This window comes from Lissotriton vulgaris, chromosome 3_2 (assembly GCF_964263255.1).
Source record: "Lissotriton vulgaris chromosome 3_2, aLisVul1.2, whole genome shotgun sequence".
Lineage (NCBI taxonomy): Eukaryota > Metazoa > Chordata > Amphibia > Caudata > Salamandridae > Lissotriton > Lissotriton vulgaris.
The window spans coordinates 6,324,044-6,350,546 of NC_141690.1; the positions used below are offsets into that span (position 1 = coordinate 6,324,044).

Below are 26,503 nucleotides of genomic sequence, written 5' to 3' on the forward strand. Positions count from 1 at the left end.
GGAGGGTGGGCAGATAGTAAGGCAACTACGCTGGCCTGTGGCGGTAAGGTCATGATTGGTGAGCAGTAAAATTAAGGTCCATAGGGGGTGTCACCATTCTTGAATGGGGTCTCCCTGGGGGAGGGACAAGTGGTCTCTCCTAGAACTCCAGGGGCAGCTACAGCCTGTTGGCTATGTGGGGGAGGGGAGAGTCACGCTTTCTCTAGGCTGGTTGGCCACCCCGCACGTGCACAATGACGCCAGTAAACGGCGCAGAGATGAATGGAGTTAATAGAGCGCATGGCGGTAACGGGAGGGGGGGGGGGTGGAGGGGGAGTACCCTCATGGTAAACGGGCCCTCTGTGCATGCGCACTCCGACAGGAGGGCGTGGTTTAAGTGATAAGGATCTGACAATTGTTAGTGATCTTGCCGTAGGCCGTAATAGTATACGCAGAAAATAAATACTGTATAATTGTGATTGATACGTTAGATTCGGATAGGAAATACCTTGTACTAGAATTATGTTAAGGTTAGCCATCTGATATCTGTATATATCAATTGTAATCAAATGTTATGAAACATTTTCTGCGAAATTGTGTTAATAAAATTGTGTTAATATTGTTTATTTCAATTTTGATTTAATTTTATTGTTTAATAAATACGGCCGGGGGTTGTACAACCCCTGCCTCCATAGAAAAGAAATCCCTCTCATGTCCCTTTAATAATGTTTGTTAACGGAACGAGGGGGGGTAGGAGGGGGGTTCCTTCGGCAGTCCCTGGCAATAGCACATCCCATGCAATAGCAATGACAACATATTTAGCCATTATCTACAGCATCCACCATATCCTGTTATGTATGCATCTGTAAACATATCCAGTATCGTTCCTACTTTCATTTTTCCATTCAGGGAAGACATCCCCCCCGACCATATCCGATTGTTATACAGTTCTACCAGGATACATCTGGAATATGGTGCCATACCCGGACTATACTGCACCAACATGTGACATAGTACTTCTAACCCTTTCGTCGCATGGGTCCTCTAAGTATCGTGTAAGCCAATTACCTAGTCTCCCGTCAGTAAATTCCGGCCCACTATTAAGTATTACAGTCAGTCGGGGCATTTGTCAGGGCTAATTCCGGTCCTACTCTTGCGCTAATTTGTCTATTCTCAGACACTCAGTGTGAGATGTGAGAGAAAGAGACGGGAACAAGGACACCTGTATTTTATTTGGAGGAGATGTAGCTTAGTGGCTACAGCAGCTGACTTTGGAACCTGGGGACCTAAGTTTAAAGCCTGGCCTCAGTGCTTGGCTCAACTTCATGTGATGCTGGGCAAACTACTTAATCTCCCTGAGCCATTAAATGGGAAATGTATTTGTGTAATCCCCACTTGATGTACATTAACTTGTACTGTCCCACAGCTTCTTGTAACGTACAGAGAGAGTTCTGTTGTTTCTAGCTAGTTTTGAGCTGTATGAATACATACCTGGTGAACAACCTGGTCATTTGACCAGTTATAGCGTAACCTTTAGATCACCGATTGTTTTCAGAATCCTGTGTGTAATCAGTTATAGGAAAAGTGTCTTAGGTAATATTGCTAAAAAACGTTAGTACCTCTCCATTTTTCCTTTAAACCTTGTCAAACAATACCTGGTTGTCTACAAGAGCACTGACCGGGAGTCAGTCTCATCTTTTACTCTAAACAGGTGTTACTTGACTGATTTCTGGCATTCAAATAATGAAAATATTTCCTGAACTGTGCCATGCAAGTCAGCATGTTGTCCCCTGTAAATGCGCTGCTGGGTCATATAACTAAGTTTGAGAGTCCCATCCTTCCTCATTTATTGGTAAGTGGAGTTCAACCTTCGTATGTCCAATAACCCAAACAAAGTCAATAATCATAATCATTTGCCTAAATATTTTATTCGTGATGACCAGTCGCATGTATGCAAAAAATACAGACACGTCAATAGCACGATCATCTTAAAAAGAGACGCACGTCTCGCAACTGCTAACAGTAGCCACTTTGACATTTCTAAAGAGATCAGTGACGCAAAAGCCCTGCCAATCTTGCGCTGAAGCGCATTGTCAGCTTTGGTACATATATATAAGGCCCTTTTATCTAAACATAGTCATTTACTATGCTAAAGGAGTTGGTTTTGTCCTCTGAGAATGTACTAATGTGCTTAATTCCAATGGGTTTCCCCAGATCAATTGTCAATACCAAGACCAGGTCAATGCTAAAAATTGGGTCTCGGTTGCTACATCTTTCATATATTAAAGCAAGTCATCTGCATATAGAGGATACAGTTTTATGCACCATATAGTGTAATTTACTTAGAGTATGTCTATTTTCTCTTCTTAAAGGCTAGCAACTCCATTGTCACTATAAACAACCATAGTGAGGGAGGTACCCATGCTTTATCAAACTATTTACCACCCATTAATCCAACATTACTCGACCTGTTCAGCACTGTGGAGTGGGTATACAGGAGTGTGATCCAACTCAGAATCTTCTCTTCAAATACCATGCCTAATAGAATATTAAAAAAATAAAATCCAACTATTTAATGTTGCAGGTATTCTCTTATCAAGAGATACCACCCGCAATGTGTGTAGTTCTCGGGGATTCTCACCAGAACACGAAAGACCTGGAGCAACCTTGTGGGGGGTTCCAGGGCCTGGCACAAACCCTCATTGATCTGACTATATTAATGTGGGTAGTACTTTCTGTCTGGATTCTGGTTACTATCCTCTTCCCTAATATCCTCAAGCCCAAATGTATCTTTGATAATGCTCCACAGGCAGCCTTGACAGGGGAATCTATACCAGGATTTGGCAGTGCCACTTTCACTGTGTCTCTCGTTGTTGGAGGCATGCAGCCTACCTATTTGGCAGCTTCATACATTTACAGTAGGTGGTGTGCCAGGATATCCCTACGCATTCCGTAAACGTGTGTGTGAAGGCTATACGAGTTGGGTATTTTTCCAGTTTTCAATGCTCGAATCGCACCCCACACCTCCCCTGTGGTTAATGGGGCATAGATCACTTCCTTCTGTCCCTACCATTCTCACCTCTGCAGAATGAACAAACTATTAACTGAAAAGATGGAATACACACCCATTTTTTATATGCTATGCTGGGTAAATTAAAGAGTATATCGCCAGAAATCATGAGGAGGGTGCCACTAAGAAACACCAGAGCATAATCTGGGTAGAGGACAATATTATTAGTTTTTGGTGCCCTCCTCACGTTGTCTGGAAGTATACTCTATAATTTAAGCAGAATAGTCTATTAATACTGGCTGCATAAATCTTCTTTTTCAAATTAGTACAGCAGTGTTTTCAGATGCAGAAGATGTCCCCAACCTTTTCGCTTCTACACTAAACTTGTGCTCTGTTTTGCTTCCCTGTGATGTGCCACGTCCACCCCATCAATAACGTATTATTACTTTAAGCATTCAATACATACAGCTTTTACTGAGTCAGAGTTGTCCGCAAAGTACTCCACTATAGCATCATTGAAAGTGCATCTATATTCGGTGTCCTGTAAAACCCAGCATCTGAAGGCGTCAGGACAGCATTGTAGCTAGAGATCTGTCACATCCCACTGATATCAGTCAAGGGTTGTAATCTGAGAGCATTCTTCTTAAATTTTTACATTGTGTATCATTAGACCAACTTGTTTTGCACACAGTGTACAGTGAATAGGTCTTCTAGCACAAGTTAGTTACCTTTGGTAACAATATATCTGTAAGAAACATTAGTAGTGATAGATTCCTTACCCTAGAATTACTACCAGGCGTCAGACTGGATCAGGAAGGTTTTTCGTGAGCAGTACCCCTGCGCGTTGGTTGGCGTTGTTGTGCGGCTCCGCGAGAGTCGTTGGCGTCGTCAAGATGACATCGCTGGAGCTACTTAGACGCGCCCACGCGCACTGATGTCAGTTCTGTACACAACTTTCTGCGGCAGGATCGCAGAGCCATGCCAGATACTAACCACTGGTGCCTTGAAACTAGGGCCCAGAAAAGGATGACATTTACCTAGAAATCAGTACCAATGTTTCTTACAGATACATCGTTACCGAAGGTAAGTAACTTGTGCATCTGAAAAAAACACATAGTGATAGATTCCTTACCTTAGAATAGATACCCCAGCAATGCCAACCCCGGCGGTGGGTCTGCGAACCAAGATCACACCAGAAAGTCCTGGAGAACAAAACGGCCAAAACAGCCGTCTCTCCGGTCTTGGCTGTCCAGGCAGTAGTACTTGGTAAACATGTGCAGCGAGGCCCACTTAGCTGCCTGACAGATGTCATGCAAGGGAACTCCCCGTCCCACAGCAGTAGTGGCTGCCGTCGCCCTGGTAGAATGGGCACGTAGCCCCACTGGAGGCTTTTTATTTAGCAAAGCACTTCGTGATGCACTGAATGAACCACCTTTCTTGGCGCCAACAAAGAACTGGTCATCCACCCGGAACCATTGTGTGAGGTTCAGGTAGAATGAGAGCGCACGTTTTGGGTCCAGGCGGTCTAGCCTCTCTTCCTCTTTAGAGGGATGCGGAGGCGGAAAGAAGGTGGGCAAAGTGATGGTCAGCCAGATGTCAAAGGCAGTGACAACCTTTGGCAGAAAAGAAGGAAGAGTCAACCTTGTCCGGATGGACAGAGAGAAAAGGAGGCTTAGAAGAAAGAGCCTAGAACTCACTCACTCTTCTGGCAGAGGTGATGGCCACGAGGAATGCAGTTTTCAAAGTAAGAAGACAAAGAGGACAGTTGTGAAGTGGCTGAAAGGCAGCACACATCAAATATGTTAAAACCAGGTTCAACAATACCTATTTGCTCTAGCAATAGATGCAAAAGAATGCTGGACAATGCAAACATTCACCACCAGTCACAAGGATCTGAGGTAAATCCATCATTCTTCTGCTCACCAAACCACCCCAGTTTGGACCCAGCCATAAGCAAAACAGGCTTAATCTTGTTCCTTGTGGGAACAGTCCAGCCCTGGACAGGAAACATTGATACAAACAAGGTGGTCCCAGATACTAGAACGAATAAACCATAACTAAACAGCTTGAATGAATTCAAAGAAATTATACCAACATTGTTTTTATTCACAACGTGGACCATAAAAAATTATTCATAAAATACATCCATAATTGATTACAATTGTTGCCCCTAAAGAGATGGATGGGGAAGGGTAGTGTTTGGATAGTAAGGGTACTGGAGTAGTAATAGAACAGTGGTCACTTGACCTCAATAAACCAAAAATAATGATAAATTGACAAACTGAAAAATGCAATTGATTAAAACAAGCTCATGCCTCAGAGAAACAAAATCACAAATGATAAAGCAGGAAAGAGGCTGAAGGTGAGAAGGAGTGTCGACGTTTCGACCCAAACTGATGCAGGCATGGAGTAAAACCTTGCTAGAGGGTCTTCATCAGGACTAGGGCACAGAGGGGGGCAGTGAATCTGGTCTAGGAGACGTAAACAGAGATGGAAAGGGAATCCGTCACGTGGATCAGGATCCTGAGATTCTTAATAAGGCTGTAGGACACAAAGGGTTCCTATGTGATTAATCTCTCCAATAATGCAGTTGGACTTGTTCTGACACGTTCAAAACGTTGGACTCTGATGGGGGATCTGGATTGGAGGTTGAATTAAATCAAAGGTGAAGACAACCATCAAGATGTGTCCAACTTCTTTAAAAATGCTTCTCGGACTGTCTTGAGGGTCTTAAATATAGTGGTGAGATAGCCACACATGTAGATATGGAATCTGCTGAAGAGAAAATCACAGATTTCCACGGGGGTTCAGTTCATCAACATTAGTTGGCATACGCCGTCCGAATGAAAAGGGATATTGGCTAAAATATCGCGGTGAGATAGCCACGCACGTAGGTAAGGAATCTGCTGGAGAGAAAATCACAGGCTTCCACAGGGGGTCCGTTCATCAACATCAGTCCCAGCGACTTATTGGGTCAACCCGTGTTTTTACAGCACTGGACAGGAAACAAGCATCCTGGGACCGGTTTCAGGGCATCACCCTTCATCAGTCAGGCCAGCTTGAATGCGTAGATCCCTTGAAAAGTTTCAGCACTCCGTCCATCATCTGCTTGTGTTTGCTGTGTTCACCCTCATTTGGCAGGGTATGCCCAGACGTGGGTCCCTTGCTCACTTTGCCACTGGATTCAAGCTAGCCAGGCTGATGAGGGTTGTTAGCCTCAAACCGGTCCTAGGATGCTTGTTTCCGTCCGGTCCAGGGAAGACATAGCTTGGCAGTTACGGCTGGACTGTTCCCATAAGGCACAGGGTCAAGACTGATTTGCATATAGCCGTGTCTGAACTGAGGTGGCGAAGTGAGCTAAAGCACGATGATGGATTCAACCCAGATCTGTCACGGGGGGTGAGTGTCTGAAAAGTTTCAGCGCTCCGGCCATTATCTCCTTGTGTTTCCTCTAACAATAGAGGCTTCTTCACCCGCACCTCTTCATTAATTGCATCGCCCCCAGAAATGATTACTATCCCACTCAATTTTCGACACCCCACCTTCCCATGTGCCTGGATTTCAACGTTAGGAATATGGCACATCATTTGTACTATTGCAAGACACACTGAATATCTTCCAGTCACATGTGCAGGAAATAGCCGCTAAACCATGCTCATCTAATGTTTCACAGACAGATTGTAATGATATACTGTAAGTTTTTGTACCGCAATCGGGCAGGCAAAGTAATGCAAATATAATACTGTACCTATGTGCCTAGTTAAACATGTTTGTTTGAAAAAATGACAATAAAAATCTTTAAATAATAGCCTTGCCGGGCTGAATCCAATAAACCTTGCCCCTCCCCTTCCTCCCTATACTACCAACCCAGGTCGGGAAAACGGGCACATTTTTGGTTTATTTCGGAATTACGAAATGTATCCTTAGTTTAGATGTCACTAGTTGAAGCGAAGAGCATTGGTAATGTGTATACAGTGCGATTGGATCAAGGTCACATGAGCAACTAAATGCAATTTACGGGTTAATCCTAGCAACTGAGAGATTTTGAATAAAAATTATTAAAATAAATCTTTAAAAAACAGTACGACTAAAAGTACAATTTAAATGTGAATGTAAATTCAAAATTATTTGATTATATAAGTCACTGTGTAAATTGGCTAGAACTTTAAAAGAATTAGTTAGACAGATTTAGAAGTTTTACCTTTCAAGTTCCTTTGCTTTATACTTCCACCATGTGTCTGGTTCACGGAATGCAACTGTGTATTTGTGTTGTACAGCCTGAATAAAAACAAATTAAAAAATCAGTTTAGAACATCACATTAATTGTTCCTATTTATCCATCAACACAGACTCAGAAGGGGAAAGGGTTTTTACATAACTGACAGATTAGAACTTTAAAAGCTGTGCATAGCTATGCATCATTATAGTTCAAGGTTGCCGGCTTGGATTCAGTTAGGCTTATAGGTTCATTACTCGTTTAGACTGTCCCCCATTCCTCTGGTGAGTCTCCTGTAAATAAGCAGTCTGAATCTTCTCGCCTTTCAGGTATTGGAAAAAAGCTGACGTTTATCAGGGTCTCCTCAACATTATGGGAAAGAAACGTAAATGCGACATAAGATTAAAAACTAACTGGGCGAGGCCAATCAAGATGGCCGGTTAGAGGCTTCTGTCCGAGCTCCCGTTGGCATAAATGTAATCCTGCTTTAATCCACCGTCTGTGTGGACATCCTCGACCCTCCCCTTCCCCCCACTCCTCCAGCTGACAGCGATATGGGGAGGTTGTAGGAGGATCCCATGTGGCCCTCGGGACCGTCGAACAGCAGAGACGGGTAGGCCTCGGACCGGACCACGTTGGACCTCCTCGATCAAGGACCGACAGCCTGGCAGCAAGCCCAAGAGTCTGTCAGAAAGCCTGAGAACCAGCAGCGGCTCTACTGTATTGGGGAGGAGCGCGCACCTCCAACCCCCCCCCCCCCAGAAGCACAGCAGGTACACACAGAACGCTAGCTCAAGCGTGATGGGTGAGGCGGGCAGAAAGATTCCTGCGTATTGCAGGTTGCTCAGTGCACATGACAGGCTGGCTGGCTGTCTGCGGTGAGTCCGTGACTGTCTGGTGGGACCAGAGAGCAATTACAAGCCCTCTAGCCTACTACATATGGTCCGTGAGGAGTAAAGTTGCGCTCCGGCTGGAGCATGCGAGCCGCGTTGTGTGCCCGCATCACACCGGAGGCCCTGAAAGTGTTTGCGGGAGCGGTCCAGCTGCCGGAGGGGTGGTGAGGTAAGCAACGATCCCTAAGCAGGTGGGTGCACTGTAATACCTGCGACCTCGGAACTCGACATGGTAGGAAAGGAGCCTGTGGAGGTGCCGGGACGCATGGACTTGCTCCAGCACCACATTGGTCCAGCACTGAAGACCTGCTGGTCTCCGATGAGACCTTTCCTCCTTCTGCCTTGGTGACTCCCAAGGCTGGGTGCCGCCTTGCACAGTGAAGACCTTGGATAAAGGACTGGAGACGAGCACCTCACATTTCCCATGAATCAAGCACATTAAGTGAGCAACTGGCCTGGTGGGGTGGAACTGAGCCGCATGGTCCTGCTGCTGGGAGGATCCAGCATGGCCTGTTTTGGTCCCTGGGTGCCTGGGTTTTGGTCCAGCCAACAGCGGGAGCCTATTGATCTGACCATACTGGTGGAAGCTCCTCCCTGCAGGTGCTGCAATTTTAGCTGAGGACTTTGGACTCAGAGTTGTGGAGCATGCGACCATGCACCTGATCAACAGGGAGCAAGAGTGTTGGGCACGCATATGGTACAGAAAGGGGCGAGGAGAAGAACTTGCAGGTGCATTTTTTACAGTTGGCTGGGCTCTGCCTGTGAGGGGATCTGTTTGGGCACTTCAGGGGTGCACAGAACCCCTCCTGCTGTTCAACAGGTGCAGCGCCCCATCAGGACTGTGGGGCTCAAGGGCCAGCACTGTAGTAACTTGTGCACTTCTCCTCCTCAGGGAGGCGGACATTCCTGGGAGCACTGATGGTGATGGGGGAGTTCTGCCAGCCCCCCAGGTGACTCCTACAAACCTTAAAAACCTTATCCTCAAATGTAGTGGCAGTACACCTGCCCCAACGAGCCACCCCGCCCTAATGGGTCCTGGACTGTGGAGTGCTGCTATTGACTTACAGCTACTACCGGTCTCTTGCAGCATGCTTTAGAAGCCCTGTAGTTGACACTGAACTTCAACTAAATCCTGAATCATTGGATCCACATTGGTGACTTCCGCCATCATGGTCAAGCCAGCCAACACATGGGAAAATTTAAAAATAGTAAGCAATCAAATACGAGAAAAGTTCATAAGCCTCAGCTTCACTCCCACAAATTGCTCATTTAATGTGAAATGTGGAGCATGATTATCATAGTATGATGTATTGAACCATTGGTCTTTTGTTTTGTGTATGTCTAAACTTGGATGCATAGTACATTGAGGCCTTTCGTGGCTGTTTTTTATTGTCACTATTCCTACCTACACCACCCTGCACTATCACTTCCCTTCCTATCAGGGGCACTATGAATTATTGCGTGATTTTGTATTGAAAACGAATGTTAATCAGTTTACACCTACATTGTGAATAAATAACAATGCAGGCTCATGAAGTTTTCCCGTATTTGATTGCTTACTATTTTTAAATTTTCCCATGTGTTGGCTGGGACCCCTCTTCTTAGTACTTAGAATACCCAGTTCTGAGTGACTTTATTTGGGTGAACCCTTTTCCTTAACGCATCATGGTCAAGCCAGCACAGTCAAACAAAATCATTAATTACACAGCCTGCTGACCCAATCAGGGAGATAAGAGTGCATGGCCTGGAGGTATATGCTGGAGAGGCAGTGAGCTCAGCCCATCTCTCGCAGATTTGCTGGTAATACAAGGGTCATGAGTTGAGATAGTTAACAAGATCGATGCAGTTGCCATAGATGTTAACTTGCTCCGGACGGACCTGCAGGAGGGGACTGATCGAGTGGCCGTCCTGGAACAGAACATCAACACCTTGCAACAAGAGGTCTGCAATTTGCCCTCCATGGTCTCTAACCTCCAAAAGCTGGCAACCTGCCTGGATGAACGCATAGAGGATCCTGAGGGGTGATCCCGGAAAAACAGCCTGCAATTTGTAGGTTTCCCAGAAAGAGCGGAGGGGCAATCTGCCGAACAGTTACTTGAGGAATGGATTACCTCAGCCCTTTTACAATAAACATGCATATGGGGATACTGCATATCCTGTCTCTTGAAATGGAGGGGGCAACTGTATGCCACCTCATGCTCAGTTTATATCTGGGGTGGGCTGACTTGTGAGGCTCCCGGGGTACGCTTTCTTCTTAGAGATCATGTCCTGGATCCGGAGGTTAGTTATACCATACTACATAGAACCTAACGGCCGAGAAATCTGCCTGGTGACCGTTTATACATCAAATAATGGCTGCCTCGACTTTGACACTAAGGTCGCAGTGGCTGCCTCGCCCTATCTCGCTGCTGACATTATCATGGCGGGTGATTGTAATTGTGTAATAAATGGTGCTGTAGCTCATGACTCACCCAGGCTTTATACTAAACGTCAACTGACTAGAGCATTGTGCAACATGATGCGAGAATTAAACCGTCTGGATATCTGGAGAGATAGACATCCACAGGAAAAATTGTTCTCCTGATACACCCCTGCAGCGGGAACCCAGAGCCAGCTGGACTATTGTCTGGTCTCCAGTGATCTATCACAGAGGGTGTTGGGGATCTCATATCTGACTTGCTGTCAGGCTACTCTCCTATCCTTTTGAGTTTTGAGAGGGAGTGCAGGTTCCTGGTGATACCACTCTCTTCCCTTTGGCCATAGACACTGACGGATCCTCCATTCGATGCCATGGTCGCCGAAACATTAACACACTATTTCATTTTTTATTTATTTTTTAAATTTTCATTAAAAACTAACACAGAGTAAGCATCTTTAATCATAGTTACAATTGGTACATAACCCGTTATTGGCATGTTGGGTTCATTGGGTACAATATCTGTTCAGTATGAGGAGGAGTGATTCAACTTTCTGATCTAACAAATTACTCATAACTGTCCGATTTAAGCATCCTAGTCTTTCAACATCTGCGCGTAGTGGGAGATTTTCTGCATGTTAAGTACATACATGGCATACATTGGTTCATGGCATTACAGCATGCTATGGTTTCTAACAATAGGAGGGGGCAATTCTGTGTTCATGCCATTTGTGTCCAGCTGTGTCCTGCAAAGTATTTCGAATTTCGCAGCATATTGTAGATGTTATTTGACAACTTATATGTCTCACCCTACGTCAGAATTTTGGCTTGGGTTTGTGTCTATGACGTTACCGTTGATTTTGCTTCAGTGTCTTACACTGCACGATTCTGTTGTTTGTGTGTTGGGCATGATGTGCCCCTTAACTGTGGAGGAGGGTTTATACTGACAACTGCGCCAAAATAAATAATACCTAACAGGTACGGTGTCTGAACTGAGGGGCTGGCACCTTAGAACACAAGGAGCAACTGCATTGGTGTTTATTATTTGTGTGTTGGCATCGGCCATTAGCTGGGCTTGGGGTACGCTCATTGTTGCACCTGTTTAGTGAGTTGATGTCTTTCGCGCTACCTTCCCTCCGCTATACACCTCCATGAGCCCTCTTCTATGATGGCTGTTCTAAGGGCGCGTCACCTGTTAGGGTTTGCGAGGAGAGGTTGCAGTCTTGTGTGTAGGTCAATGAGGATAGGATTGTATCCTAGCTGACAGAGAGGGGAAAAATCCAGGTCCCAAGCTTGTCCTCCCACCTGAGTGCTGTGCTTTTTGCCTTCGGCCAGTTGAGCCCGGAGCATCTCCGCATTGTTATGTGCAGTGGATCTGGGTCCTTCCATCTTTTCGTGATTAACCTTTTCGCTACTGCCATCCCCAAATCTAAGAATCTAGCCATAGCTTTATTGTTGCGGCTTCTGCGGTGCAAGTGCAGAAGGTATATGTGCCATTCAAAAGGAAGCATGCGGCCTGTACATTGTGTTAGCACTGCCGACCAATATTCCGTCAATGCAGGGCACTCCCACAGCATATGCAATAAATTTGCATCTAGATGCATGCATCTGGGGCACTTAGCGTCTTGGCGCTTGAAGTATTGGTTATCTTTGAGGGCGTGAGCTACGCTTGGTGGGTAATGTAAAATTGTATTTGACGCAGGAGAGCATTCCTGGGGACCTGAGTTGGGCTTGCCAATACTGAATCCCACCCTCTGTCTGTGAGCTGACGTCCCATGTCTACCTCCAAGTGCTGGGAGGCCCGATAGGTTTTTTGCCGTATGGTGTCTAAGTGATGCTGCAGACCATTTAGTGAGGTGCCCACCCCGACCATGACGTGAAGGTATTATATAGTAAGGTGTGACTCTGGTACGGTGGTCATGTCTCCCCATTTGGCTGTGATGGATGGTAGTAGGGAGCGGTGTAGTAGAAATTGGCCGGCGGCAGTTAGTCTTCCTCTGCTATTGTCATGTATGGGATTAATATGCCCTCCAGGTATAGATCTCCCATGTCTTGGACTCCGGCAGCATGCCAGCTTCTGAGTTCTGCTGCTGTGGTTACCTGTGCCCTCCAAAGGCAGAGCCGGAGTGTATGGTGTGGATGCGCAGGTCATCTAGAGCGCTCTGCTAAAGCACTTGTATGCCACGTTCAACAATAGTGAGTCCGGAGGCTTAGTCCTTGAGCATGGGTGAAAAATCTCTGCCAGCTCCGCGATCTGTACAGGGGGTTGGGTGTTTGCTGTTTCTCCTCTAAGGTGGTCAGCAAACCATCTGGCATTTGGGATGCTAAGTAGTACTGATCTAAGTGTGGGACTGCCAGGCCACCATGGTCCACAGGCAGGTAGAGCTTGCTGATTGCTATCCTGTTTCTAGAGTTTCCCCATATGAAGTCTTATACTAATTTTTCAAGGGGCCGGAAGAAAGCCAGGGGAATGTAGTGTGGGAGGTTCAGAAAGTAGTATAGAAGCCTGGGCAATATCACCATCTTTACTATAGCCACTATTCCTGTTACAAATAGCGGAAGCGTATTCCAAAACGCCATCTGCGGGCAGATTGCAGTCAGTGCTCTGCCCAAGTTTCCACCTTGTAAGTCTTTTGGACTTCTGAATATGTGGATGCCCAGATAGCAGAATGTGTCTGTGCACCAACGGACTCTCGTGCCGCTAAGTGCGTACCCTGGGTCTCCACATCGTTCGCTGAAGGAATATAGGCAGGATTTAGCTACATTTACCTGTAGTCCCGATATGGAGGCAAAGCGTTCCAATATAGCTTCTAATCTCTGAGGAATGCAGTAGATGCCTTGTATGTATAACAGAAGATCATCCGCATACAAAGATATTGTATGTGTGTCATCCCCTAGCGTGATGCTGTCTGAAATCTCCATGCGTATCGCTTTCGCTAATGGCTCAATGGCCAGTGCGAAGAGCAGTGGAGACAGGGGCAACCCCGTCTAGTCCCTCTGCGCGCTTCCACGAGGCTTGATATCAATATCAATATCAATAATAATCTTTATTTAGATATAAAACATATCTTTAAAAGAATTTACAGATTCACAGCCTGACCGAATATTAGAATAAAACTTCTAGTAATAACAACACAAGTGTAGATATAAAGGCATGATCTATTAACAAACATTATAAAAACAGGGATTTTATCTCATAGTGTATTTTAAAATCACAAAAATTGAAACAAGGCGCCAGATTGCATTGGATATAACCAAATTATGTCTAACGTTGCTGAGAATAATGCCAGTTAATACTGTTTTCGGTGAGAAAAGAAAGATTGAGCACTTTAGCATGGTCTCCTTAAGTTAAAGATGTGATATGCTCGCTAGATAAATTTTATAAATGTTATGTTTAGCACTGTGTTTTCCGGGTTCAGAGCTGCCATGATGGCTTGCCTGCAGGACCGAACCCCCAGCCTATTCCAATCTAATTTTAATCCGGACCTGCGTTCTGTGTTAAGGGCTGGGCAAAGGCAACTTACATGCAACATGGTTTCCGCTGTTTCCCCACAGCCTCTACAAGAGAGATCTTCCGATGTACGTCGCCATGATGGTAAGTCCTGCAAGAAATGCCAGTCACCCAGTCTGATGGCAATAAAGCCGCGTTTCTGGTATAATTTATATGTGCTGGCCAGATAGCAGGCTGGGACCGGGTGTCTGTAGGAATTTATTGTGATGCAGGCATGGCTACGTTTCAGAAAAAGTGCTTTATCAGTGAGACAAGAAGTCATTCTCACACATTTTTTTATAGCTTTTTTAAATGCTGTCTGGCCTGGGTTTAGGGCCCACAAATTGCTTGCTGACATTTGGTTAATGGCGTCTGTAAAAAGACGTCCGTACAAACCCCCCGGATTTATCTGGCTGATTTCTTGCCAGACTAGGGATTCTAAAGTACCTGGCTCAGCTTGTCCTAACTTGTGACACAGGTTAAGGTATGCCTCAGTGGCTGAGGCCTCGTAGTTTATTAGCCCCATCTCCAACCTGATCTGCGCTGCAGAGGCGGTCTTTGGCAACCGGAGCACCCCATTGTAAATTTTAGTGGTCTGTTGGTTCAGGGTTGTGTTCATTTTACCACTGGAAATCTCAACACCGTAGGATAAAGTGGCGCCAACCTTTGCTCTCATTACCTCCAAAAGGGGATCTAAGGTTGGACCGGAAAGATCTTTCGCAAGTTTGCCTAGTGACACCATTAGGGTCACTGCTTTAACTCCGATCTCTCTACGCTGTTTTTTGTAGCTACATTTTGAGCCCAGGTGGACGCCTAGGTATTTATAGGACTGGCCAATTTCTAAACTAACATTATTGAATGACCAGCCGCCCCCTGTGTGTCGTTTCTTGCCGAAGGTAACTACTTGCGTTTTCTTTAGGTTAACCTTGAGTTGGTTGCTGATCGTATAATCAAACAGTTTATCGAGGAGTCTTTGTAACCCTACCCTGGTTATACTAAAGAGAGCCAGGTCGTTGGCATATAAAAGATTGCTTAGAGTCATGCCACCCACCTTCGGAGAGTGACTATTAGTGTCGTCTAGGACCGCCGACAGATCTGCTACAAATAAGTTAAATAGGAGAGGGGCCAGCACACATCCCTGCTTCACTCCTCTAGTTGTCATTATTTTACGTGAGAGATGTGTGCCGGTCCCCAGCTTCACCCTCACCCACGTCCTAGTGTGGAGCTGAATTATTCCTTCTAGTAGGTTCTCTGGAATCCCCCACATCTTTAGTTTGGCCCATAGGGCCTCCCTGGGGACTCTATTGAATGCTGCTTTGAAGTCGACAAAGCAGCAATGAACTAATCTTGAGGTTGCAACTGCCCTGTCGACTACAGTTGTTATTGCTAGCAAGTTGGTACGGGTTCCTGAGTGTGCCGCAAACCCTGTCTGGTTCATTGGCAAAAGCTTATTGTCCTTTACCCATAACCTTAGGTCCTCTAATAGAAGACCTGCATAATGTTTTGCTTCAATGTCCAGGAGGGCAATGAGTCTATAATTGCTCGGGTGTGTATGAGATCCAGATTTATAAATTGGGTGTATTATGGCTCCCCGCCATGACTCTGGGATTGTGGCTGTTCTTAATGCGTAATTGAAGAGATTGGCCAGTGTTCCTGACCAGAGGGTAATATCTGATTTAAAGAAAGTTTGTGGCAGGCCGTTTGGGCCTGGCGCCCCGTCAGAACTTGCTTTTGACAATAGATTCGAGACCTTTTCATGTGTTATACTCCAAGAAGGACCATGCCCTTGGCTGGTCTCAATTACGGTGGTGTTTCCAATAGGGCTTGGATAATCAGGAGACTTAAAGTAATCGAGCAGGAAATTTTCCCAGTCTGATTCCGGGATGTTGGCCGATCCCGTACACACTGTTCCTAAGCTGGTGCGGTTAATAAGCGCCCAGAATTTCCGTGAGTTTTTTTGCTTACTTTCCCACACCAGTTTACTCCAGAATTGGTTTTCATGTGCCCATTTGTCCTTTTTAATCGCTCGCATGAGTGATTTTTGTGAGGTTTGATAATTGGATATGCAATCACTGTTTCCCGGGAATTTGGCCAGTGCCCGCAGGGCCTTATTTCTCGCTTTCTTTAGTGACTTCGTCGTCTGAGATAATGTAAATTGATGCGTCGAGGTTGCCCTTTGGGCTTGATGCCTTGCAGGGAACAGATGAATCAGGTGGGAGCATAACATGGACCATTGTTCAGTTGGACTTGCCTCATGCTCCTGGCCCAGTCTTATTATGTCCGAGCTTGCCTGAAGAATATTCAAACTGATTTCTTCAGTCCACTTTAGGCGCTTTAAGTTCCCTGAAGTGTCGATGGTGCCATTTTGTGATACTCTGGATTTATGTTGAAGACTGTGACCTGGGGCCTGTGATCACTTCCAATTCTTGGGTGTATTCTAAAGTCAATGATACAATTTAACAGGGGTGCAGTGCAGATTGTGTAATCCAGATGAGATTGCTTTGAGCCGTTTGTCCATGTCCACTTTGGTGGAGTGTCCCCGGCTGTTCTGCCGTTGATAACAAGATAACCTGCACTATAAAATTGGCTCACGCATAGGTCGCCTAGATTACTTTGGGGCTTGTATGAGCGGTTTAGTTTGCTTTGTGGCCTCGATGATTTGGATTAGAGGGGGGCCATCATTATCTACTACGTTCCCCTGAAATAGGTAGGTGTTAAAGTCCCCAGTAACTATGCAGTCTGAATTGGGTTGGTCTGTGGCTATATCGTTCATAATCTCGGTTAGACGAGTCAGATGGACCTTTTTTGTGCGTGTACTGGGGTTAATGTACACATTTAAGAGAAAGAGGGGACGGTGTTTCCGCCAGGGATCGATCTTGACCCCTAGGATCCAATCTTCCTTAAGGGGCCATCGTGTTATTCGGGCTTTTATAGAGTTAGATACATAAGTTGCCAGCCCGTCTTTCGAGTGGCCAAAGCGACTGTCCCTGGTTGCTGGATTCAATGTCTCAGTGAACCCGAGCACTGGGCACCCCTGTAAAGCCCAGGTTTCCTGTAGTGCTATTACTGAGTCATTCCCCAAGAAAGATTGCATGTCTGGGTCCCCAATTTTTTGGTGTAAGCCGCTTATGTTCCAGGAGCATAGTAGGGTAATTTGTTCTGATGGTGAGTTGGATGCTGCTCCTGACTGTGGTGGCTGCGCTGGAATTTTTGTGCCGATTGGCGTGATCATAGGATTAGCTGGTCATTCGTGGCTTGATATGTAGGGGCCTATTTTCACCCGCTCAGTTGGGGTCCTGTGTAGTAGTTTCACCATGTATATGAAGGAGCCCCCAGTTGAAGGAGCCCCCAGTTGATATTTTTCTAGTGCTGCAAATAGGAATCCCCACTCCAGAGAGTCGAATGCCTTTTCAAGGTCTAATATGAGGCAGTCTGCTCTCGCCCATTGAGTTTGTGAATACACAGCATTCCTGAAAAAGCGCCTGAGGTTTAAGGAGGTGTTTCTCAAGGGCACAAATCCATTTTGGTTGCGATGAACCAGGGTGGGGACCGCCTGTGCCAGTCTATCTGCTAAGACCTTTGCTAGGACTTTCTAATTTACATTGAGTGGGGCGAGCGGCCTGTATGAGCCTAGCTTGGTCAGGTTTAGGCAGGGACACTAAGTTGGCCTCATTCATGGTTGGGTGAAGGCGTTTACCACTTATGGCTGTTGTGTACAGTGTGTGCAAGTGGGGGATGAGTATTGTGGCGTTGGCTTTATAGAATTCTACTGGGAATCCATCTGGGCCTAGGGTTTTTCCGCTCACCAGTTCCATGATTGCACTAAACGATTTCCTCAGGTGTGAGGAACTCGTTAAGCATCTCTCTTTGCTCTGGTGTGACTTTGGCAGGCATATTGACTCTAAAAATGTGTCGATTTAGCTCCCCGCCTGGGGCGCCTTGTAATGGTATAGCTCAGCATAGTGCTGTGTCATTGCCTTTGTTATTTCGTGTTATGTGTATACCATTGAGCCAGTGTCTGCTTTTAGGGCGGTTATGGGTTGTCGCATCTGATCGTCTAGTAATAGCCATGCAAGAGTTCTACCAGCTCAATCTGCGGTAGCATGTGTGCAGTGTGCCGCGTAGTTGTGGCATCGGATTTGCTCTAGCAGATCTGCGTGTTCCGCTCGTAGGGAGTCTAATGTGCTTGTGTTTCTGTTCCCCTCGGACTGTTGCGTCTCATACTTCAGCAACTTCCCTTCTATTTTGCCAAGCACCACAGCTAGTTGCTTACGTATGTTCCAGTTGGCCCCCCCATGAAATGTCCTTTGAGTGTTGGCTTAAAGGCGTCCCATTCGAGGAGGTGGTCATCTTCAGAGCGTCATTGTTTTAAAAGTTATCTTGTATTGCTCCCCCCAGCGAGGAGCGGAACGCCTGGTCCTCTAGAACCGTTGGCTGCATGCGCCAAGTAAGAATTGGGGGATGTCCCGTGTCCCACGTGAGCTGTAGCATGCTGGGGATTGTGATCTGAGTGCATTCGCCCCAGATACTCAGTCTGCTAGATAAGTGGAAGCTGGATGGGCGACCTCACAAACCGGTCAAGTCTAACGTGTAGTTCGTGGACAATGGAGTGAAATGAGTATGTACGTGCCGTGGGATTGATGAATGCACCAGATATCTATTAAGGTCCAGTTCATGAGCCACTCCTGCAGTGCTTGTACATTCTAGTTTGCCTCTGTGCGCGTTAGGGGTGGGTATGACCTGTCTAGGTGTACGTTTAGAACTGCATTGAAGTCTCCCCCTATAATCCAAGAGAGTACTCTCCACCTAGCAAGCACGCATGTGAGTTTGCGGAGGAACGCGGTTTGGTCTTGATTTGGCGTGTACACCGAGCCCATAAGCAGTGCCTGCCCATTCAGTTTATCTTTCACGAACACATACCTTCCCTCGGATTTATTGCAACCTCTTCTACTCTGAGGGGAACACCCGCCTTTACCCATATCAATACTCCTCGCACCTGGGAGGAGTAATTTGTGTTATTCACTTGACCTCTGCAGCGCTCCGCTTCAGTCTGGGTTAGGAGTGTTTCTTGCAGGAGAGCAATCTGAGCACACCTGCACTGCAGGTACACATATACTGAGTATCTATGGGTTGGCGTGTGCATGCCCCATACATTCCAGGTTACTGCGTTAACTTGCAGCATGAGTACATTGTATGGTTCCCTATATTAGGGGATTGCAATTGTGCACAGTGTCAGGGGCACCAGCCAAGGTTGTTGAGGTAAACTGAAAAAGGGCTAAAGGCGTGTCAGAAGGACATTTAACGTCATGAGAGCAAGTACGTGGTCATTGCTCGTCCAAACTATAGGGCCATACAGTGGGAACTGGTGCGTGTAACATGCTTAACTGCGGGATTGTGCGCTATGTACTTGTGCACTGTGTCGTTTGCCCCTGTGTCTAAAGGTGAGGAGAGTATTGTGGTGACATATTCCACTCCACAGCGTCGCGTATGCGCGATGTGCAGTCTTCATCGTGATCGGGGAAGCTGGGCCATATTCCTTATGCTAAACATGCCTGTTGATGACATCAAGTTGTGGATGTGCAGTACTTTGAGGCGCGTGCCTGCAGGAGTGCACTGCGTGGGTGAAAACGTGTTAGCAACAATGTATACAATAAAAGGATACTCTACAACAGGTATTTGTCCAATGTTGGATGTTTGCGGGGTGATATCCGGTAGCTGGAGGATTCGCGGTCTTCGGACCTCGCCGGCGACACTCCAGCAAGGCTGCAGGATTGAGGAGTGCGTGTCCAGGAGTCATGGGTCAGAAAGCAGGCCTGCATGGCAGTCACTGCATGGAGTGCCCTGCGGCATTCCATCTCCCTCTGTTCCATATCTGGTATTGCTGCCTACATGTGTGACTGTTTGGGGTTTGTTCCCCTTCCACGGCGACGGCCTCTCCTGTTCTGTCGGGGAGGCTGCCCGCTTGTTGGTGGTCTAGATCTCGTCAGTCGGCCTGTTTCCTATAGCCAGTCCCAGACCTCGGATGGCGTTTCAAAGAATGTTGTTAGGTTCTCGCAGCCAACACACAGCTTCGCAGGGAACATGAGAGAGTATCTTATGTTCAAGCAGTGTAGTTGTTGCTTAACTTCAAGGTAAGAGACCCATCATCTTTGAACTTGTATTGTGTAGATCGGGGAACATTATTACTAATTGGTTTTGCACTTGTATTTCAGAGTTTGCGTGCTTCACTCAATACTGTGGCCTGAGTCTGGCCCCAGGAGGCAGACGACGAGCCGGCACCCTGTGTGTCCGCTCCACTATGAAATGTGATGAGAGTAAGTTGTCCAGGAGGATTTCTCGCAGCCATTGCTCCACATATGCCACCGGGTCTTGTCCCTCCACTCCCTCGGGAAGGTCCACTACACGTACGTTGTTCTTCCTCGAACAGCCCTCTGCATCGTCCAGATGGTTTTCCAGGGCGTCCATTTGGTCTGTGAGGTTTTGCTGCGCTGATGCATGGCTGCGGGTGATTGGTTCAAATTCTGCAAGGCCTTGGTCATTAGTTTGGACTTTATTGGGCAGTTTCTGATGATCTGCTTTCAGTAAGGTGAAGTCTGATGCGACCTTGTCTATCTTTGCCTCCAATGAACTCGGACAATGTTTAGGACTGTGCTGATTTTTTCTACTGGCGCCAGTGTAGTGCGTCTAGTTTTTTTGAGATTGCAGCGTTTGGGGCCTTGCCTGTGCCCACTGCCTCCATGTACGGATTGTCTTCCGCCTCGGATTGTGTTGCAGTTTGCTGTGTTAGTTCAGAGGCGCCCCATGACCAGTTGTTGCGCGGAGGGCATGCAAGTGCAGTTCAGGGACAGTAGTCGCGAGAGGAGCCGCGGCATGGGCGGGTCAATGCTGTGTGGAGACCAGGGCAGTGTGTTAGGTAGTTATATGTGGGTGCCGCTCAATGGAGAGGCCTCCGCAGCGTCCATGTGTCGCCCCCGTGTTTCTCAGCAGTGTGCTGGTGCACAGTGTTCCGACTGACACCTTACTTCACCGGATTTCTGCCTGCCGTGCCCGCCCTCCTGACCTTATTGCGCTTTATCGCAGCTTACTATGCATGTGGGAGGAGAGGTCTCAGACCTGGTCAGCCTGCATAGAGGGACCAGACAGGGGTGCCTTCTATCATCACTCCTGTTTGCACTCCCAATGGAGCCGCTGGCTGAGAGATTGGGAAGGACGATGGGCCCCTGGAGGATTACAGTGGGATTGATGTGGTCTTCCCCCTATGACGATGAAGACATGATACATCAAAGACAACCAATATATTCTGTGCCCATACTTCTGAAAGTGATGCAGGTGTTTGTGGAGTTCTTTGGGCTCTGTGTTAATCTGACAAAATCTAAATTATACCCGCTGGGTTCCCTAACTCGGTGTCGATTTATAGGCTCCTGAAGATAGGGTCTCCTTGGGAATTGAATTACGTCTGCTATCTGGGTACTTGACTGGTACCTACTGAACGAACATTCCTGGAGCTCAATATAGGAAGATAAAGAAGGGACAGCGAGCGACCGTGGGGTCTCTCGCTCATCGGTAGAATCGCACTCGTGAAAATGATAATACTCCATAGAAGCATCTACACGCATAAAGACACTCGATATGTGATCTCTAGGCAGTACTTGACAATAATTAATAGCCTCATTATCGATCTGCTGTGGGCTAATAAACAGAAACATGTAGGGCTCACCATTCTGAAAAGGAAATAGAGCCTTGAGATTCCCAGCTTAGAGCTCTACTAAATAGGCGTGCATTTATGCAGTTCACTGGCTCGACCCTAAGGAATCATGGGAAAAACCCTTCTGAGGGGCTTCCATGCGGACAATGCGCTATCTGTGTGTTGTGTGGGCCTCAGGTCCCACCTGGCGCACATTGTCTTACACGACAAGTGTCCGAGATATGGGAGGGAGTGGTCTAAAGTGTGATCCAATGCGTGCCTTATACCCCAGGCTTGCCGTTGCGGATTCTACAACCGTTCTGAAAGATATCAGATTCCATGTCGGTAAAGAGATGGAAAGATGAAGGGAGTAATACATTAGGTGACTTGTATCCTGGGGACGCGTTTCATCCCAAAAGACAAAGCTGTGCAGACCTTCATCCTTGGTATGGGACATTATCTACAATATCCTAAAATTGTGCCACATCGCATGAGCTTTGGCCCACCTTGGCTCCATTGTGTTCCAATACCCTAGCAACTCTGCTGGGAATGGCAGGTTTGTGATTGATTTTTCATTTCTATAGGGCGCTGTGCAGTGACCTCCAGGAAGTACCTCTTCCCTTCAGACTAAATGGGAAGGGATACTACGTGACAGGGAAGGAATGGATACATATACACAAAGGGCTCTGTACTGTCAGCTCCAATGCCAGATATAAATTAATCCATTATAACTTTATCCACCATACCTATCTCTCCCCACAACCTTGCATGCTATATATCCTGCCCAATCAGATACATGCCCCCGATGTGCAAGCCTGGCAGCAGACATTATCCATATGGTGTGGTTTTGTACGATCGTATTTCCCGATAGGCAGGTGGTGATAAAAATCTAACAGTCTGAGCAGGCAAGTATAACTGGAAATAAAACAGGTATTATTGGGTTGGATTCCTTTCAACCCCTTTAAATGAAACTGGTATTTTTGGGTCGGTTTCCTTCCAACCCCAAGCAAAAAACCTATTAGGAAGTTTGTTCTACTTGGCTTGGTTTTTGCAAAATGACGAATAGCTCTAGCTCCTCTAGATATGTGGATAGGCTTAAGGACACCTCTGAATGGGCGACGGCTGAGGAAATCCGGATGAAAAATGTTCACAAAGATGAAAAACTGGTAGATGACTTGAGAGAGTGGGCAGCCATGTTATCTGACTAGAAAGTACTTCCTACAGATGTCTCCCCGGTGGAACCGATTGAGTGTGTGCATGGTTGAATGATGGGTCCGTTTAGAGACTACATTTAAATGACACTTACACAATCTTCCTTACGTATTGATATGCATTCTAGTATCTGGGAAGCTTTGTGCAAGAGCAGGGTGGGGGATGTTGGGATCATTCACTTGATCTTATTGCAGGTTTATTCCTACTGTCTGTTAAACCACTTTGATGCCTAGTACAACTGTCATTTGTATCCTATGAATCCGCAATGAGGGTAGTTTCAAGAAAAAATTATGTAAACCTAACAAGACAAAAGGGCATTGAATCAGGACTAAAGTCGATGCCAAAATAAACAACAAACCGGACAATGATGCACAAACATCTTAATTCAATATAGTTCCACACCTGCCAATCCTACTGCCACCCAAGTCACCAAACCCACACAGGCAACTTTAAACAAACCCAAAAGGTACACCACTGCACTAAATATCCCCACATCAATAACAGAATGTGTAAATTCTGTTCTAATTCAGTAGTGTGTTACCTGACAGCAGCACCCACTCATGAATTCACCTCAAGGATGCAGACTTTCAGGGGACATAGACACATTGGCTCAACAGGGCCAGGTCAAAAAGAGATACTAGTAGCAGTGAAGCAGTGGGATGTGGACCATGCAACGCCAATTACACTATGCTCCAAAGGACAGTGAATAAACTAAAGGCCTAGGAGCACAAACATTGCTTTGCCTGCAAAGGAGTCACAATACTTGTGGCCAGTCTTTCAAGTCGACTCACTGGCATGTCCTATCAACAACAGTGTATTCAACTCCCAGGTTTCTTAATCTTACAGATCTTCTAGTTTATGCAGAGAAATAAAAAAAAAGCACATTATGTTCCCTTACAGTGGAAACTCACCAGTCTCCTCTGTTACAAGGAGAATCTGATCATGATCATTGTAACTTGGGAATAGGGTGAGGGATGTTGGCCAGAAGTATGATGAATCACGTTTTTATAGTAAGATTCTATGTGTTGAGCCCTGTTCTGTTCCAGCAAATGCAGGAGGCTTATGAGTTATTCCTTGATCGGCCTTCCATATCACCAACTTGCCTTGCTGTCAATTGACTGTAGTGACTATGTTATTTTATGTTAAATGTATTTATTGAGCAGAATGAATGCCTATGGGCTAGGGGAAAGGGAAGTTTGTTGTAATGTGTTATGAGTACTGGTCAAGTCACAATAGATCTAATCGAATTTGCTGAAAAAGAAATTAGTGATCTGATTACAAAAGGACTGACTAGAATTGTTAAGTTTCTTTTCAGGTTTCTTTGTCACCATAGATACTGCCCGAAAGAGTTCTTTTGTTGAATTCTTAGCAAGTAAATTTTTTTCAGTGAAGCATTTATCTTTGAAGATCTTTTTTGATTTAATGATGGTTAGGCACGAATTACATTGAGTCTTTTCTTCAGTACCGTAGTTGCGACACCAGATTTTGTCTTGCCTTCGTCAAGTCTGTTTGAAAGTTCGTAGGTCCTTTGAAAACCAAGAGGCGGAAGGTGTGTTCCTACTGGGTTTTTTTGGCTTAAGGGGGGCAAACTTTGAGGTCGATAGGTGTAACTAATGATTGTATTGAGCGACTGCTTCATCTGGATCATCAGGGAAAAAAGGGGCGAGAGCTATCTAAAGAGGCAGATAAAATAGAAAAGTTGATTTTATGCTAAGAACTAGTAGAGCCCAAAGGGAAGTACGGCAGTTCCGAGGGAGTAGGGATTTGATGGAAATCTGGAAAAAATAGCATTGTGATTGTACCAGGCTAATGGAAGAGAGTGTGAGAAGTTTAGAGTCATTGTTAGTAAAAATGACATCCAATGTGTGGATAACAGAGTATGTAGGGCCAGTTATCAATTTGCAAGAGGCCTAAGGTGGACGTTATTAGAAGAAAAGCTACAGTATCCGGATCATTTACCCCAGCACGGTGTAGTCGTTATGGAGAATGTTAGCCTCCAGCAGCCTACTGAGATCCTGTGTAAAGACTGCCCGAGAACCGGGGAGGTGATAAATCAACATGCCTCTGAAAGAGTGAGAGTCAGATAACTGGACATTAAAAGCAAGTGCTTTGCAGAAAGAAGGAGGAAGTGGGTCACAAAAAACTGTCAAGTTGGAATTATGAATGAGTGCCACCCCCGCGCTTAAGTGGTCTGTTGAGCCTGTAGATATCACAGCCCTTGGGAAGGGCTTCCTTAAGATCTGGGTTGGAAACCGAATCTGCCTAGATTCCATGATAAAGGCAAGGGAAAACTTGTGTTCCTCCATGAGAAGATGAAATTCTTTTTTGTGCTTTACAAGGGACCTAGCAATGATGAGCACACATGGCAGCAGTTAGGGGATGACTACACCTGGTCTGCTCACCTTCCAAACCATACAGTCTGTGTTGCAGGTCTATAGTCTCACCATGTGTATCAGCTATTTCATACGTCACACCGACTGTGGCAACTGAGTCTTGAATTCTTGATTTTGTAAAGCTATCTATTATCATATGTTTCAACAGGGGCACTCATTTTATTCTCCGAGGACATTTGTATGTGAATACGCTGGTTCTGATCAAGTGACAGCCCCAACTTTTACAGAGCCAATCACTTCATATCCACTGAATGACCAGAATAAGACTGTAAACAGACTATGAGTTTAGGGCATCTGCCCAGCAGTAGGCAGACTAAATAGCCACATGCCCACCAACTCTAATGACAGTAGCACCATTTCCTGAGGCTGGAAAGGGATTCATGGCAAATGTGTTATGTAAAGAAGAGCGGAATAACTTAGTCAAATTATGGAGTAATTAATGACATGGATATCTCAAGTACTAGGAGGTTTATAGTGCCCAGAGTGTTAACAATATGCAAGGGATGACAGCGCATTAGGGGAGGAGGAAATTATATCACAAAGTGAGATCTAGACTACATGCTAATACAAGGTACTATTAACCACCAGGGGGCCATATGTGGGGGTCATAAGTCTTCACCAGTATCAAAGTACATGACTCCTTGTCATGACTTACCTAATCGCCTCGAGAGTGAAGAAGAGAGTGAGGAAGTATTCCCCCTTACGTCTCTCTTAACCTCTGTTTCCAGTCTCCCCTAGATAAGACTATGGACGATGTAGGCGATACCTTTAAAGAGCTCAACTTTGTACTGTTTAACAAAAACGATGTTACTTACCTGTTTACAGGAAATGTAGTATCTAATTATACTACTATGTGTAAGAAAAGTAATCCAAAAAGTAACAAACCTGGTATTTTACAAAAAAGCCTATTCAAGTCTATGTGCTGTATTTTCAAAGTATTGCATTTCTCTGCAACCATACTGGAAGTCAAAACAAAGTGCATATGCAATTAAAATTCTACCTGTTTACAAACTGCATTACAACTGTAAAGTGTTTATTGCTTACCTGTGCCAGGCTTGCTTGGTTCTAAAATAATATGTTCATACAAAAACAATTGGTCTGAAGTTCAGTCTGAGTGTGTGTATTCATTTGCTGACAGTGTGTACAACACATGCTTAATACTGTCCTCTGACACTGCCTTACTGCTCGACCACACTACCACAAATAAAGA

The 26,503-nt window shown here is 45.7% G+C and overlaps 1 protein-coding gene across 5 annotated transcripts in view; it reads right to left on the reverse strand.

The window, feature by feature from the left end:
• Positions 1 to 26,503, reverse strand: part of N4BP2 (NEDD4 binding protein 2) — a 1,381,310-nt gene that overhangs the window by 969,360 nt on the left and 385,447 nt on the right. For all 5 annotated transcript variants that reach the window (XM_086963958.1, XM_086963954.1, XM_086963956.1 and 2 more), the window contains one exon: positions 7,191 to 7,267. In XM_086963958.1, coding sequence (XP_086820084.1) covers positions 7,191 to 7,267 — 77 coding nt within the window. The remainder of the gene's footprint in view (positions 1 to 7,190; positions 7,268 to 26,503) is intronic.